The 17,385-nt window shown below is 38.5% G+C and overlaps 1 protein-coding gene across 2 annotated transcripts in view; it reads left to right on the top strand.

The window, feature by feature from the left end:
* NELL1 (neural EGFL like 1) overlaps positions 1-17,385 on the top strand; it is a 297,446-nt gene that overhangs the window by 144,035 nt on the left and 136,026 nt on the right. For both annotated transcript variants that reach the window (XM_074884815.1, XM_074884814.1), the window contains exon 13: positions 4,044-4,169. In XM_074884815.1, the coding sequence (XP_074740916.1) occupies positions 4,044-4,169 (126 nt within the window). The remainder of the gene's footprint in view (positions 1-4,043; positions 4,170-17,385) is intronic.

The following is a 17,385-nucleotide window of genomic DNA, read 5'->3' as shown; positions in this document are numbered from 1 at the left end:
ATCAGAGCTTTCTGAAAAGCTGTCCTTTTTTTCCTGTCTTGGATTTTCTGCCTTTTCTTTCTTACAGAGTGCTTGAAAATTAGAATTAAGTTTGGGAAAATATGCTTCCCAACTAGAAAGCACGTAATTGGAGATAGCTGCAAATGGAGTAATTGATTCTGATACTTAGCAGACTTCCAAGTACATCATCTGTTGGTGCTCTGGAACACTTCATAGTTTGTTTCATTTTGTTTTGATTTGAATGTTATTGTCTTCCAGTAGTTAGACTATGAAGCCCCAAATAACAGGTGATGATACTGTTAATGTCCAAATGGATTATTATACGGATGGTGGTCTGCAATTCCAGAGGCAGGGAGTGCTTTTTTTCAAGATTGTTCACTCGTGGTTATTACAGGACTAACAGCTTAAAAAATAGTAGGCCTATTTCACCTTTTGGGTGAATGGACAAAACTCCCAGTAACAGGAACTGTGCCCTCTTTACAGCAGAGATTAATTTGGTTTGATGTGACTTGTTGGAGGGGACAAACAGTAAAAAGATGCTCTAGTTGGAATTTAGTGTCTCACTGTCATCTTGAAATATTGTAAATATTTAGCAATAAGATTCCGAGTCAGGCATGAAAAGAGTTAAGTGGTTTGTAAAGTCTGTAAAGTAATTGTGCAGATGAGAAAACCTCCTTGACACTTTGTATTGTCTTTACATCCCATCTTGGTTTGCTTGGTTGGTTGGTATGAGATGATGAGTGCCTGCTGTGCGGCAAAAAGCATGGTGGGTGCTAAGCAGGTAGCTCCACTGAGCTACTTTTGTTTTGTCCCAGTGTACTCATAGCATTGCTGAGTGCACTGGCATAAATATAAAAGATAATACGTGTATATTTTCCTATAAGTTCACAAACATTGTAGAACTGTAGGGGGTAATGGTTATAACTGATAAGCTATAGGGTAGGTGAGTACCGCAGTTAAGTATAAGCAGTGAACCCTGTTTTGCTCTTCAGGAAACACTTGAAGCGAGTAGAATAGCACTCACTTACCAGACCAACCCACCCTGTAACATAATGGTCCTTACTGAAAACCTGAAGCCCAAATGTCTTTGTTGTTACAAAGAGCTAGCTTATGTAGATGGAAGGTGGTGATATGTGAATGATCATTATGCTGTGTCAAGTCTCATTTTAAAGACCATAAGTATACCTTTTTAAAAGAAAAACAAACTACTTCACCAATCTAGAGAGAAACATAAATCATGTATTTTTATCACCTCAAAAGACCACTGGAAGATGAGCTCTAATATTTCAAATGCGACAAGCAATCTATACACATGAATCACAATTTGAGTTCCATTACAACTGAGCTGATATATACCACTATTTGCTTTATGGATTTTACTCTAGCAATGTTAAGTAAAAACCCAAAGCTTTTTGTGATGAATACCTAACCTTTTACAGGAATTTGTAGAACTGCGGTCCATAACAACAGCTTTAGCGTTGCCCTACAGGCTTTAGTAAGAAAATACTATTGACAGTTTTGACCTCTCAATGTTATTCTCTGTGAAGGAAATGCGTGTATTAGTAGAATGCTAATACTGCAAAGGTAAAAGAAAATGTGAAATACTGAGACGGTTTATGGAAGATGCACCAAGAAAGATTGAGAAGAGAGTTAAATAAGTGAGCAAAGTTTGAAGAGAAGAATCTTTTGTTCCTTCTGCTTTCTTTGTTAGGCCTAGTCTTTTTCATCCTGCACTCAAGGACTTCTGCAGCAACCCAGTGTCAGTTGTTCTCAATTCCTCTATTTATAGTCAAGTCATCACTTGAACTCCTTAGTCTCCTTTTGAGAAATTCTCCCACAGTGATGTTTTCACATAGGTTGTGGATTTTCTTTTTATCTCCAGGTATTCTTGTATTTTGTGTTACAGTAATGTGGGCCTTGCTTGCGATGAATCAAAGTTCAAATTCCTTCGCCTTTGGGACTTTTAATCCTCTTGCTTCCCTTTGGGGGAAGAAAGAGGAGGAGTGTTGTCCAGTGAATTCAGTGAGGAAGTTGGAGATAGAGGGTAGCACATAAGGTTAATTTTCAGGTGAATTGGTTGCTGTTTTGACATTCTTGCTTTCTTTTCAGACATCTTTTTGTTCCTTTCCCTTTTATGCTAGAAAATTATTAGATATGCAAGAAAGAAACTCCTCAAAGCTATGCTCCAAAAGCCTATTAAAAAGAGGCTGCAAGCAGAACAGTGTGAACACACGTCAACACCTGAGTGTTTCCCAAGTGGCTCTAGCACTCAGTGGTGTGATAACAAGACGTGTGGGAGGATTTTTCTTGGTTTTATCTTCCATGTATTGATGCTCCTGACTTTTTAAAATTCATTTCATCAAGTGGCACTGCAAGAGAAACAACAGAAATGCGGGAATGAGATAGTTCAAGGTGTTTTGCTGTGGTATACAAAGTCTTTTGCCTCCAGGCCATAATTTCTAATTCAGCCCAGGTTGGCAGTAGTCAGAAATCACTGCCAACTGACAGCTGTTTGGTGGCCAACACAAAGTGATTTAGCTAGTAGTTCCTACTGGACAGATGTCTGTAGTAGGAAAAGTGTGAGTATAGCTGGCATGTGTTTCATTTTCAGAGGCTGGAAAATGGGGGTGTATCTCAGCTGCAGCTACTTTAGTTTAGAAAGGTTAAATAGGATATCTGAATTTAGGCAACCAAGAACTCAACATGTGCACAGTTAAACCCCACCCCGCCCTCTTCTGGGGTTAAATCCTGATGTTACGGTGCACCTTCCTTGTATTGCTTCCATTGTGTCTCCATAAGCACCATGTGGTGAGGGAGAAGGGAGACTGTAGCTTGGTCTCTACATACAGGTGGCTGTGCAGAGGGATGGGGTAGGAGGCCACACTGTGGGGTGACCGACTCATTTGCACCCCACCATGGGGTGAGGAAGTTCTTCAGCTGTGTTGTTGATTAATACCTTTCTTGAGTGTGAGCAACCAATAACAAGGAGAAAGTAATAGGGGGGAAAAATGAGTCTGATTCATCTTTCTTTGTGTGGACATACGTAACACTAGAATTAATCTTTTGAAAACCATGAATTACTTCATGTAAAATCTGTGCTACTAAGCGGAAAATCTATCCTGCTGAGAAAAAAATAAAGAGAATTCTTCACTATAATATCTGGTTTTCTTGGGAAGGAAGGAGGAAGATTTTACAGTGTACAATATCACAGAGCTTTAGGATATTTAAACAGGCAAGTAAATGATAGGTTTGATTCACTGTTGTGAAAACAGTTTTGGATTTTGGATTTGCAGCAGCAGTAGAGATTGCTTAAGCAAACAGAGCTATGGGGTCAAGTTTCTATTCCTCCTTAGTCATCTTTTTTTTCCATGGGCATGATGTAAAGCAGACTTAAAATGGGCTTAGGTGACTGGCTCAATCTTCTGCTTGAGCGAGATGTGGAAGTGGCACAGAGCACCGTTCAGTAACTCCTGCAGCAGAAGTGTGTTTCAGGACAAGCCATTGTAAGAGCACTTGGGTGAATCTGCAGGGCTGGAATACACACTGATCGACTCAGGAGTCGAATCTGCTACATTGCCCTGACAAACACTGCCATGTCATATCTGTCCAGCACTGCAACTGGTATCATGCTGTACAGAGTTACTGTGCCTTCATGCTTCACTTTACCAATGAGACAAAGTTAGGATTTTCAGTGTTACGTACTTCTGAAGCTATTTTATGTGTTTGAAAACTCTATGTCAGTTTTTGTCTTTTAACATTGTCATAGAAAAAAACCAAATGTATGTGTCAGTTTTCCAAAGTTAAAAAAATTTAGGATTTCATGAAGGACAGTGGAAGGAACCCATTGCTATGATACAGGAATGTTAGCTCTATTTTAAGGAATACTTTGCTACTAAATTTGCCTTGTTCTTTAATGCTGGTGTTAAAGCAGATTGCCTTTGGAGTTGTAAATGGAGTTTATTTTCTCTTATTCTAATATTGTGTCATGTTATTCATTTTATTAAGCCTGACTGTAATTTTCCTTGGTGGTTCTTCCCCTGCAGATATTGATGAGTGCGCTGCCAAGATGCATTATTGCCATGCCAATACTGTGTGCGTTAACTTGCCTGGATCCTATCGTTGTGACTGTGTCATGGGATATGTCCGTGTGGATGATTTCTCCTGTACAGGTGAGCTCTTAGGTATACAGCAATAGTAGTGTGTTATACTGTGCGTGTTGTATGTATTACTTAGCTTTGAATTAGCCCCTGTGCCATACCAAATGCCACATACTAACTGGCCCTCTACTGGCATAAAATTTAGGCACGAGGGAGATAGGTAAATGTGGTGTGAGGTGCCTTTCCTATGTACGGGCCCTTTGGGATTAACTTGGCAGGTGGCTCAGGAAGCCCTGTGGTGTTCACACTGAGTGCTGTTGTCAACCAGGCCATGGTCCCTTCGTGTCCCACGGCTGGCTCGTGTGTGAGGTGCAAAGGCTGAGATCACATCACATGTGTAGTGAGAAGAAATAACGTTTTATTACCTGTGCTTTGAAACTGGTCAGTGGGTTGAAACATGAGAAATTATCCAGGAGGAGAGGCTAGACAGAGCTGAGACCCAAACTGAGAATGTATAAAGTCCTCAAAAACAGTTGTTATTAGGTGGTTTTGAAATTGTTATTAATGCTGAGAATTAATGTCTCCAGGACTATGACACTTGTTATTTAGAAAAGAGAAGTGTGATAGCATTAGACAATAAATCTAGTGATTTTTTTAAATACCCGTCAGCAAAATGAGCTCTAAAAATTCTTAGTGGTAAGTAGGTAGGTCTTGTTTCCATCTAGGGGTTTTTAAGGGACTTTCTCTGGCAATCTGAGAAAAATATGAGAAGCTGCTGAAATGCCTGCCCCGCTATACCTAACTGGATAACATCTTTCAGTTACAGTGCTCCAGAGAAGCTGATCTCATGACTATTTTGATGGTGCACCTGTCTGGCAAAGGAGAAAAATATCAGGCAGATTTATTGAAATGGAAATAAGTCAGCTTGACACAATACCATGTTTAGCATTGTATTGGGTGAGCTATTTCTCAAGTGGAAAGATGGCACAGGAGTATTCAATATGAGAATGATTTCCAGCCCAGAATAATTACGTTGTAATGCACATGTTATCCTCGGGGAAGGTCATAGGAAATGTTGACTTTCATGATGACAGCATGTCTTGTAGCCAAGATTATGTCATTTATAAAAACTGTAGGGAAGTCCTGCCCACCTCTTGAGAGAGGCTGATACTAAGTAGCTGTCAGGAAACTGATTTTTATTTTGCCCAGAGTCTTTATTTCTATATAATGTGTGTTTTTTGAGTAAACTTTTGAGTTATTCTTGATCACTTACATTTTGCCGTGTCAGAAAAGTTTCAGACCTTAAATTGTTCTAAATGTATGTGCCGTGTGAGGTAGTGGCCTTCACAGTGATGGGGAAAGTGCTTTTGGTAATCTGACGCTTGTTTTCCATATGCACTACTAATTTCTTAATGTTCCTTTTCTTCTGGCAAGGCACTATCATTAGGCATGCAAATGGTTTAGAAAGCGGGGTATTTGTGATTTACAGAAAAAGTGTGAAGTAACAAGACAAGTTGCTTGACAGTAATGGGTGAACATTCATTTAAAGTGCACACACACAAAAAATCTAGAATGGGTATACAGACAAAATAATAGAATGAGTGAGATAACTATTTCTTGCAGGTTTATTGTCTTGCTAAAATGGCTTCTTTTTTCATCGCAGTTAAAAAGCACAGCAAGTGTGTAACATAGATGGGGAGAAACTTGGTTCATTGCCTGTTGTATCTAGAAATAATGGTATGTTTTAATAATACATGTATTTAAAGTAAGTATTGTGCAATAGAAGCATTAATCCTGTTTTTGTATCTTGCATTATGTTTTTACAGACTTGTCACCTCATGAATTTAAAAAAAATAAATAACAATAATAAAAAAATCAGGCAGCAAATACCTAATAGTTCCCTTCGTGCTGGCACCAATGTATAGCAGGCACAAGTGAAGCAGATTGTAGCTATTACTCCATTTTTAAAATTTATTCCTCTTTATTCCAACAAAATAAATGAGAAATTATCTTGTTATTGAACCATGCAACTGGGGACAAATCTGAAAGCCTGAGATGGGTTGGCATTCTGATTACAACTAAATTTTGTGTATGTGGGGTCAGGCTCTAATGGGTTCAAGACAAGGGTTAACAAGTTTCAAATGTAAGCGTTTAAGGCATGTGCACAGCATTGCATATATTTTATACACCGTTGATCTAAAAGCAGAGTTATTCCATAGAGAAGGAGGTATCATGTTCTGGGAAGGCTGAGTCTAATTCATCAAGGTACAAAGTCATCATCTGCTGTCGGGCAGATTCTGTGTGTTGCTGGGCAGGCATGTGCTTGGTGGCCTTGGTGGTTGGCCCCTGTGTTCTGGGGGGCTCTCAAAAAGTGGAAAGCAGTGATATGTGGATGCCGTAAGTCAGAAACAATTTTTAAGCGTAATGAAATATTTCAGTTTGATATTGAGGGGCTTATCTTTATAAAAAGAAGTAAATATTGAAATGCTAGGTCAATTTGAACTGAGCAAAATTAAATTAATTTGGAAATTGATGAATTTTAAATACGCAGCTTCCGGTGTGTTTTCTTATAACCCCGTATCTTTCTCAATTTGGTGTTGATGAAACTTTTTCTCCCAAACCAATTTTTTAGTATTTCCCATTTCTGATCATGAGAACTGTGGAGTAGGAACTGCCTGTGGTTATCAGTAGGAAGCTACTGTGTTGGAAGCTGTGCTGATTGCATAGAAAATGCAGTCACAGAGACAGAGTGACTAAAATAATATTCTGGATGAAGTCTATGATTATATTAAATTCTGAACTATGATTTAAAATTAACTAGTGACTATTTTAATAAATAATCAATATTCAGTCTCACATAAGCAAAAGACCTGGTGTTCATCCCATGGTATTTTGTGACAGGTTAGTCAGCCTAGCAATAATTTCAGCCTGTGTTTGCCGAGAAAGGTACATTAGTGTTTTTCTGCTCACTTATTCCTAGAGCTTTGAGCTTGGAATGTTAATTATGTTGTTGAGTGAAAGACAGTTTTATTAAGAAAAGTTACCCTTGAATAGGAAGCTTCTTTCAGTCTCTTCTGTGACACTGACAGGTTGTTTATCTGTTCTCAGGTAAATCAGTCTTGTCCATTCTGGAAATGGCAGCAAGATTTGCTGCTCCAGATGTTCTTATTTACTGGAATCTACTGATTTAAAGCATTTTATTGACTTCCACAGGTTTCTACCCTGCTTGCTCGTTGAAAAATAAGTTCTCTTGGGTTGCTTTCTTCTAACATACCAGTCTGGGAGTTTGTTTCAGAAGAGCATTATTTAGTTTCATGCCTTTTTAAGCATTATAAATAGCACAATAAAAATTTCATAATTTTATTTTTGCTGGGCTGCATTTGTTCTTTGGTATGATTTTGCAAATGCATGTATATGATTTTATGTATATAGTTTCTATGTCCCACTGCCATTCAATCAAGTAAAAAAATGCTGTTTCATCTTAATAGGCTATAAGTTAACTGTAATAACTACATGTATCATGCTGATACAAAGAGGAAACAGTGGAGGTGGGTCTCATCTCTTTTTGCATAGTACTGGCATTTTCTAGGAAGACGATCACAGTGATCATGATAGAGATTCCTGGCCTTTAACATCTATGATAACCATTTAAAAAAATATCCCTCATTTTGCCATGTTTTCCTTGGGGCTGCATGGGATGCTGAAAACTTCCTAAAATCCTCCAGTTATTCAAAGAATAAGTTGTCTCATTTTGTGTAGTCACTACTGGGCTTGAATGCTCAATTTTGGGGTTTTATTTTTTTTTTTAAATTTCCTACAAATATTGACTAATTATGTACTAAAGCTTCAAAAGACCTTTACAAATGCAAGTGCCAAGAGATTATTTCTCTATTTGCATGTATTACTCATGGCTCTTTTGCAAAATGAAGAAACTTCCTTTGGACTAGAGAATGACTTGGCCCATTTTGCCCTAGGGGCATCTTTTCAAGAAATAGTATGGAAAGTTATCTGGCCACCCAACATATGTCAACAGCATGTTCTGCCAAAACGTGGTGTGACCTATATGCGAACATCCTCCTCTTTATGCACAAGCTGTGCTGACAGATATTTTTCCTCTGTGAAGGGAATCCACCTCCAGATTTTGCTGTGGAGTTGTGCAGTTCCGCATGATGTTTGAATACTGGACTGTGCTTGTAACCCTTTTTCTGTCCTCATTTTGTGTGATAATGATCACAGAACTTCTTTTACCTGTGGCTTCTCTAAGCAATAAGCCACTAAAATAATTATATGTTACTTGCAAAAAACAAGCCCTTATCTACCACAGAAACAGGAAGTATTTTCAAAATATATCAATCAGTATTTTAATTCTGTGGGAAAATTGATGTTCTATAGAAATATATGATTTAGAATTTAAATGTTAGTCTCTATATGCTAATTTGATTTACAGTATGGGTAGAGAAGAGAAAGTAAGAAAACTTCTGTGGTTTCTGGAGTAGCATTCAGTTTTGAATCTAACGCACCTTTCAGAACGAGCCCTTCTGCAGCATATTATTAGAAAAGTTGTGCCTAAAGCATAGAAAAATGTAGAGTTCTGAGAAATCTCAATTTCAAGGGAGAAAAACATCATCCCCCTTCTGCTCTTCCCTTCTTCCCCTCCCCTATCTGTGAAAGGCAACTCAACTGCAGAAATTTCCTGCTATGGTTAGAACAAACGTCCAAATTGTTTGCTATCACTAAAATTGATGCCTTTAGAATTTTGTTGCTGGAGTTTACCTGTCAGGTTCAAGGTGGGTAGTTGACCCAATAATAATACTAATAATGCAGCACGTTTCACAGTGGTGAAGTGACAATCTCAAAGAGCAGGTTACTGGCCACTCATCCAGAACCATTGTATGTGTTTGAAAAAGACCTGAATAGAAGATTTTAGGCAGCAAATTGATAATACAGTCACTCTTTGAAACGGTGTTATTTCTGTAGTCTAATGTACTGACTGTCTTTTCCCCCTTTTCGGTGAACTAAATTAGCATTCAAGAAAGCAACATTAATATTTTTGGTGTGGCACTTGAGCTTTTGAAGTACTGCACAGGGTCTTGGATGATCCCAGAGGTCAGTAAACGAGTGTTACCTCTGTTCACATAATGGTCTGGAGTTGGTGAATTGATAGACATGTCTGCTAGCTGGAAACCCGAGGCTGGGTCAGTAAGCAGTGAAGGCAGGTCTGTGGTGGAATAGTTTTCAGGTATGTTTTGGGGAAGACCCCTCTTTAGATCTTGCTTTTCTAAAGGATATCATTATTTCTCTATTTGCATGTGTTACTCATGGCCCAGTCCTACATAATTTTGGAGGCAACATCATGAAAATATTAATTGGGTTGGGGTCATAGTTATGTCACCATTTATAGATTAGGTAGCAGATGTTCAGCACAGTGGGTATGACGGAAGATAAGGACCTCAGGCAGATCTGGATCCTCCTGATTTTACTTGGCACTAATATATTGATACATGCTGCTCCGAAGCGTTCCCTGCTTCGGAGTCCACCCTGTCTGCTACACGCTGAGGACAGCCCGCTGTCCTTCTATGAGCTGCATCTTGATTTGTGCACTTGTCTTCTCACTGCACTGTATTTTCAGGGCAACACTCGGGCATTTCCAAATGCATTTGGAAATTGGTCTTAAGCCAACCTGAATGGATAACGCTATGCTTGTGTTAACTCAGCAGGCACAAAATACTCTTACACTGGTCTCTCTTTTCCTGAGATCCTTATGTGTCAAATGCTGAAAGGCAGGACAGGACTTAGCTCCTCATATGAAGTAGTACTCTTTTGATTTGAACTGCAGTCAATAGCATTTCTGTTCCCAGAACTCTGAAGGGAAATGTTTGGTTCTAGGTCCCTTGAAGTGCAGAAACATTTGTTTCAAGTCCCTCAGTGGGCTGTTGGCCAAGTTCAGCAGCAGGTAATCTATGCACCAGTGGGTATTGCCTGCATCAGAGAGCATTTCTTTGCTCTGCAGGACAAGTCAACGGAAGACAAAAAGAGTATTGAGTCAATCCAGCAAAATAAAAAAGGAGTGATTCCACGTCAAATGACTGATACTCATGCAGGTCTTAACTCAAACCCCATTAACTCAGTCAAAGGCTTTGAATAACACTCATTTTGGCTTTACGTAAGTCCCACAGAGAGATAACTAGTGCACTCTTGCCATAGGAAAGCTCTGTTTATAAGACTGAAAAGGATGATTCTTTTGTATTGTCAGAGAATGCTGTACTAGCATGGATAAGGTAACTTCTCAATGCATCCCTAGAAGGCTGATAAGTATTTAATGGCTGTTTTGGAAAAGGGGAAGCTGAGGCACAGAGAAGTGGAGCATCTTTCCCAAGTTCATGCTGAGACAGTAGCAGCATTTGAGAGTCTAGTAAACAGAGTCAGAAAAATTAGATGCGGGAAAAACACAGACTTATACCAACAAGGAGTCAGTGAACAGAGAGATTTATTTTTATAGGTATTGGTATTTTCACAAGAAACAATAGCAGTTCCTTGAAGCACAGTGTGCATGGGCCCTTCATGTTATAAATCTTCTCCTTCCCCTTTCCAAGCAGTTTTGTAACATCTTTTGTTACTTTGGAGTTGAATTATTCCCCAGTCCTCTAATTTTAAACGCCATGTTACATTCTTTTGTTCCTGACTTAACCTTCATTTACTGGTTTTAACTGCAATGTTTTTTACATTCCTTCCTTTAAAAAAATGCCGTTGGGAAACTGCATATTATTTGCTACTAAGTGCTTTCAATCTGAGGAAAAAATGTACTAAAAATGTAATATTTATAGTGATTTAAATTCCTCACTGGTAAATAGTTTAATTAAACAACTTTGTGCTTTCCTGTGCTCTAGGCATGGAAGTGTTGCTAATTTGTCCAGAGCAGTTGGTAATCCTTTCAAGTCCTTTTGACACATTGATTTTCTGTAACTTTATTAATACTAAGATTAATTAAACAGCTGACCACAAATCATACTGATAGTTGTATTTCTTGACTTAGATGTAATTAGCATTTGTACATGATTTCTTAGCTGCAGCCTTTTGTGCTGGTATATATGCTATCACAAAAATTTAGTACTTCAAATTGTTTTGCATATGTATGTTCATGCTAATGCCTAAACTTAAGCATTAGGCTCATGCTTAAAAATAATAATATTGATTTAATACTCATTCAAGACCCATGAATGAAGCTGTCTATCTAAAAGGGCAAACAAGGGCAAGCCTTTCCATGTCACCTGGTCAGCACTTGTCCTGAGCTCTCTTATGGCAGGATTTCTCCTAGATACCATAGGATTAAATCCATTTTTATGGCCCATGAGTTCTTGATTCCTAAATGTAGCAATTAGTACAAGCAGTCCATGAGGTGAGAGATGGAATGAGAGCCACCACACTAACTTCTTAGTGGGGACATGCTATCTTGAAAACACGCAGCAGCTGCAGGATCGATGGCAGTGGCTGGAAGCAAAAAGCTCTCATGTTTTAGTCATCTGCTTCCACAGTAAGTGTTAATGCCTTCAGGAGTGTAACTTGCTTGTGGGAAAGAGTTTACCCAGTCAAGTTGTGATCTTTTTGGAGCTCTAACAGCCGGGGTTTGTCATCATCTTTGTCTAAACAAGCAAAAAATTCCCCCATGCTGTATTCTGTTTCTAGAAACCATTTGTAACAAACAATTTGTTCTTTAGACACAGAATTGAACTCTCTTACTAAATCATGGAAGTAACTGAATCATGGAGAAGGGCATCTGGCTCACCACTCCTCCTCAAGGCAGGATGCATGGATCCTGAAACATCCTTTGTCTTACCTGTTCTTACAGAAAACCCAATCTTAAATGAGGGAAATTTCTTAATCCCCTTTTTGTTCCTGCCCCCCCATACTTAGCCATTTAGAAAGGTTTGCTTAATGGCTACCTTAAATCTCCCTTGCCACAATTTAAGCTTGTCACCTCTTGTCATGTTCTCAATGAACATGGAGAATGCTTTGACCTTTCTATTTGCAGTCCTTTTTAATATTTAAAATCTCTTTTCATGAATATGCTTTATTCTTCTCATCTGTAACCTAAAAGCCTATTTTTAGGCTTATGGCTGAACAGTACAAAAATATTCGAAGGGGGTTTTCTTCATAACTTGATGCTTTCCCTTCAGAAAATTTTGTGCGCCCCCAAACTTTTGGTGTCTCACGGAAGTTTTTTTTCATTGAGCTGCAGGATTGTTGTGTGTCAAGGAAAACGCTCTAAAGAATGGTCCCAGGTAAGAGGTGTGTGTGTGGGGTCAGCAAGTCAGACAGATGTGGTGTAAACCTCCCATATTGATTTTCAAAGTCCTGGATTGTGTTCATGTCTGCTGTCAAAGGCTGGTTAGCCAGGCACAATGCTGACTGTGCTGGATAGTTCTCTATTTGCCCTGCTATATCCTCTTTTTCTGTCCAAACACATTGTTTTGCTAGACAAAGAAATGTCAGATGGATGACTAATGGCCAGATACAGACTCTCTTACAGTGTTTGCTTTTGGTGCTTGAATGGGTTATATGGCTTGTCTGATTTCAGTAATAATGAACACATTACTGTTGGAAAATATTAGAAAAAAAGGCTCAAATTCTCCTCCAGTATGCATGTGTATATCTTACAGCGTGTAGTATCTGGAGTCTGCCGTGACCAAAATCTGTACAGTGTATGGCACATACATATGCATTTCTTCCAGAGAAATCCTATACAGAGGAAGAGGAGCCCATTCCCATTGGAACAGGGGAGTGCCTAATTCCTACCACTTTGATTTAAGGAATGGTGGAAATGATCAGAGATACAATCACTGGACCTCTAGAAAGGCTGGGAACTTGCAGTATATTAACTTGGATTTGACAAGTGTGTAACTTGGGGATTTCCTCCTGAAAGGGAGTGTGTCATGGTGGATGAGACTAGTCTGCCAAGGAACAGCTGACATATCTGTGAAATGTGCAGCACTTTGCTGCTCTGCTCTTGTATCTTTGTATTTGCTGCTTGGATTTAAGGTTTCCAGAGTAAGGACTTTATTTCTGAAACAAAGGAATTCTATAAAGCTTGTTAAGCTCAACAGAAGATTTTCCATAAAGTTCATGGTCTGATGGGCTTTTCTGACGGTGAGAAATATGTATGACAAAAGCTTTTGCAGGTCTTAGTTTTTCCTTTTTTAATCTAAATGTGCATTTTATACACAAGGAAATAATATATTAACATTTCTCACTTTGCTATGATTTCATTTTTATACCTGTGCTGAATATTTCATTGATGTGCGCATATTGATTGGGAGAAAGCTAATATTTTATTAACAGCTATTGATTCTTGAGTATCTATTACTGTATACAAGTGATCAAAGAATTACCTTCTGACCAGTCTTAGATGCTGAAAAGACCTTAGTACCCTGGTTCAATGATGGGCATCTGTTATTTGTTTGAAGTGGCTGGGGTTTTGCGTACGCTCTGTTTAGACATGCATTGTAGATTGTCAAACTCTTGCTTTGTTGGTTCTGCAGCTTCCCAGATAACTTAAAAATGCTTTTTTCAGCAGAAATGTTGGGGGTCAGGGAAGAGTTTCTGTTGCTCTGAAGGTATGGAGTGTGGTTTATCCTTTTGGTTGTTCTCATTCTGGTTTTGGAGGACCTTTGTGTTCTGTCTGTGAACAAGAATATTGAGATATATTATGGGTAATATTTGCAGGTGAATGCTAGTATGTCTGATAACCTAGTTATCCTAAATTTATTTCTGGATTTGTAAACATCAGTGAATAACCATAAATCTGGTAGTGTTGCCTTTCTGAAATGTTTGTGAAATAATTTTAAAGGGTGTACAGGAGCTGCCACTGGCAAGCAGACTTGCTTGGTCCTTGAGAAATATAGCCTTTGGGAGCAGCGCAGGGAGAGGGAGAAAAAGAGGTGCTTTGATCTATCACTTTGTAGTTAATATTTTCATGCTTTCTACTGTAGGCTTTTTGCCTCCAGTATGAAACTTCCTATTTAGTTACATGATTGCATGTAATAATTGTGCCTCCCAGTATGAAATTTCCTATTTAGTTACATGATTGCCTGTAATAATTCCTCAAACTGGGGATTTTTCTGACTCTCCCAGAAATAACTCTTATTCTTCATTGTCAGAGAAGTGGGACAGAGCTAAGCCAATGAATGACAGAGGTTTGCTAATTGTGCTCTCATTAGAATAGTCTATTGAGATTTTTATGTGCTTAGATTTTTTTATGTTTGTTTGTTTCAGCATTTACAAATAAAGTTCATTTTTAGAAAATACAGTTCATGCTGCTAGACTGAGATAATCAGGTGTTTTGGGGGAGGCTTTCCTGTTATGACAGATGATAGCAGAAGGGGCCAGAAAACAGGGCTGCCAAGCAAAGGATAAGGATGGCCATGCAGAGACAGCTTAATGACCTGTAAGGGTAAAATATATTTTTCCTGTTTGTTTATAGTGAAGAAAAGTTTCCATGTTCTTAGGATCCTAGGGATTTGGTTTAGTCTGATTTGTGCTTCTCATAATGGAGGGTTAAATTTCACAAAATTTAATGTATATAAGCTTTCGTGATGCTGAACTATCTACCAACATTTTTCCTTTATGCTAGTTTTTGGCTTGCTTGTTTGTTACTGGTTTTTTTGCTTTCAAAATAGCACAAATGTTGAAAGTGGTATTCTGTGGAATATCTGACATAGCAAAATCTTCAAACAGTAAATTAAGAATGTGTATATTTAGGCACACATGCAGTCCACAAAGGGGCAAAGGAACCCTCTGATCTTTGGAGACTTGCTTTCAGATAGATGCCTTGGTATCTATCCAGTTCTGAACTGAATCCTGTGTTTTAATTAGGCCATAAATGTGGCTTTGCAATAAAGCCAAGACATTCCAAATGTAATCACATTCCACCACAACATAAAATGTTATTGTCTTTTTTGCATGTGCTACTAGTATCTGCTCAGTACAAAGCTAAATAAATGTTCTGTCCTTTTACTTCACTCTTTACGTGTTTTTAAGAGTCCCACAAACCCTGTGATGCATTATGCAAAATCATCCATTATAAGTGATTTATGAATAGAAAAGTTAAATTGTTATCTTGCCAGGCTTTGCAGTGTCTGGATGTGCTTCCCAACAGAATGGGGAAAAGCAAGAAGGTAGACTCCATCTAAACTTGCTTTACTATTGTACATTCTTCTCTTCTGTGTAGGTCACTCCTTGCCCTCCTTGCATCATCAGTGCTCTTTCACCTTTGGGAAAAAGAGCTTGCACATGCAGAGTACTGCAATGGAAACATCTAGCAGCTTTCTGTGACCTAACGGAACAGGTAGCTGTTTGCTGACTGGCAGCCCTGCATGAGCCCCACTCTGTGAGTAGCAGCATGCTGGACCTGCTCCAGGCTGCTGGAAGGCTCATGGGATATGTCAGATCTTCAGCAGCAGCACAGGGAACTTCACATTTCTGAGACCGTGATGAAATCCCAGAGAAAATAACATTTATGATCTGAGCTTGGACTGGGGTGTGCCTGCTAAGGAACATGCACTGCGGTGTGGATGTCAGTAGGCTCAATGTCTTTCATTACTGCCATGGCCCCATCCACCTTGAGGTTCAGTCGTAGGCATGGAGGTGAATCCTTTCTCTCTAGGAACAAGGGTGGCTAAACATATCAAAAGCATACTGAGTTCTCTATTTCTCCGCCTGGCATGCTAAAATTCACTTACTACAGTCTTTTGATCAATTCACTCTACACTTAGGGAACTAGGTTTACTCCACTCCTCAGTGAAGATTCAAAATCCACAGTCCGAGTGACTCTTCTCTGCCCAGATCTGGGGTGTCTAACTATTGCAAGCTCAAGTAAGATGTATATGGCATCTGATGATGTAGGTTCCTTTGCATTGTTTCTTGTTCCTGCTGTTAGAATTGATACACTGACTGGGATTATTAAAATAAAGAAGTTACAGATGAAAATGAAAAAAAAAAAAGTTAAACAGAATTCCTAGCTGATGCGAAATGTTTGACAGTAACAGAAATGGCAGATCTTACAGAATTGTTTGCTTAGGGCACCAGGCAGAGTGAAACGTATAAACACACGTGCTGTCTTTCATGGTTGATACTTTCAGAAGAAACAGAAAGGACTGTCTTTAAGGGCGATAGAGCAGCCTCGTTCCATCTGGATTGCTAAAACTGATGACCAGTTTTGAGTGATCAAGTATCTACCGCTGAACATTATTGATGATACTTGTAAAGATAGCAAGAGGCTGCTTTATTGCACAGAAACTGAAGAAGTTGTATAAAAAGTCAACTAGAAAGACTTAATCCAAGGCATTAATGGAATTTGAAATGTAACTTTTTTTAAAGGAACTTTGAAAATAGAAAGCTATAATGAGATTGGAGAATTTAACAGCCCTTTAATTTCTCATATGTAATATATTCAGGCCTCCTTTTCAGACATGCAGCCTTTTGCATGTATTATATCCATAAATAGTCATATAAGCATTTTTTACTTGGAACAAACTCAGTTTTGAAAATTAGCAGTGAGGGTGTGTGTATGTGGTGTGTTTTTTTTTTTTTTTTCCTTACGTGTGACTTCATATAAAAAGCTACATGGCTAAATGCTCAGTCAGGTAACAGTCAACACTGAGGTTGCTAAAAGTGAGGTTACCTACAAATCTCCAAAATCCAGAGGCTGGGTTTATAGCTGGTCGAAATCAAACTATATATGCATATTTATGTCTATTGTGAAACTGGAATCTGAAGGCTTTTTAGTTGCTGCTGCTTTTGATTTGTTGCTCTGAGATTGTTGATTTATTAAAAATCATCTGTGCCATTAGACTGCCTGTCAGGATCCATAAATTGGATCAGGGACCAAGACCAGTTATTACCCTATGCGGATTTTGGTTTTGTGCTGCAGAAAAGAGGCTAATTAATTTACAGACAAAATGAATTCATGCTTCTTTTGAAATAGGAAGCCCTTACCTGATATTTTTCTCTGAAGTCTGTAAAGACGATTTTCTTAGATTATTTCAATGGGTTAACTACCTTTATAGTACAAATTTCTGTTCCAGTGAAAACCTTAGTGTTCTTAACACAGTTAACTTGAGATGTTGAGTTTAAAACAGATTAGCAAAATACAGAAAACTATAGAAACTAAAGCTGCTTTAAGGTTAAGTGTTTATTCTGCTTTGTATATGAGTATATTCAGACATCTCTTGAAGGACATGAACAGATCAGTTTTGAATCCTGTGCTGTAGATTGTCCCAGTTATATACGTTTT

The sequence above is a fragment of the Strix uralensis genome, chromosome 15 (genome assembly GCF_047716275.1).
Source record: "Strix uralensis isolate ZFMK-TIS-50842 chromosome 15, bStrUra1, whole genome shotgun sequence".
NCBI classification, from domain to species: domain Eukaryota; kingdom Metazoa; phylum Chordata; class Aves; order Strigiformes; family Strigidae; genus Strix; species Strix uralensis.
Note: the sequence above shows the minus strand (reverse complement) of the source record. Positions and strands in the feature narration are given on the sequence as shown.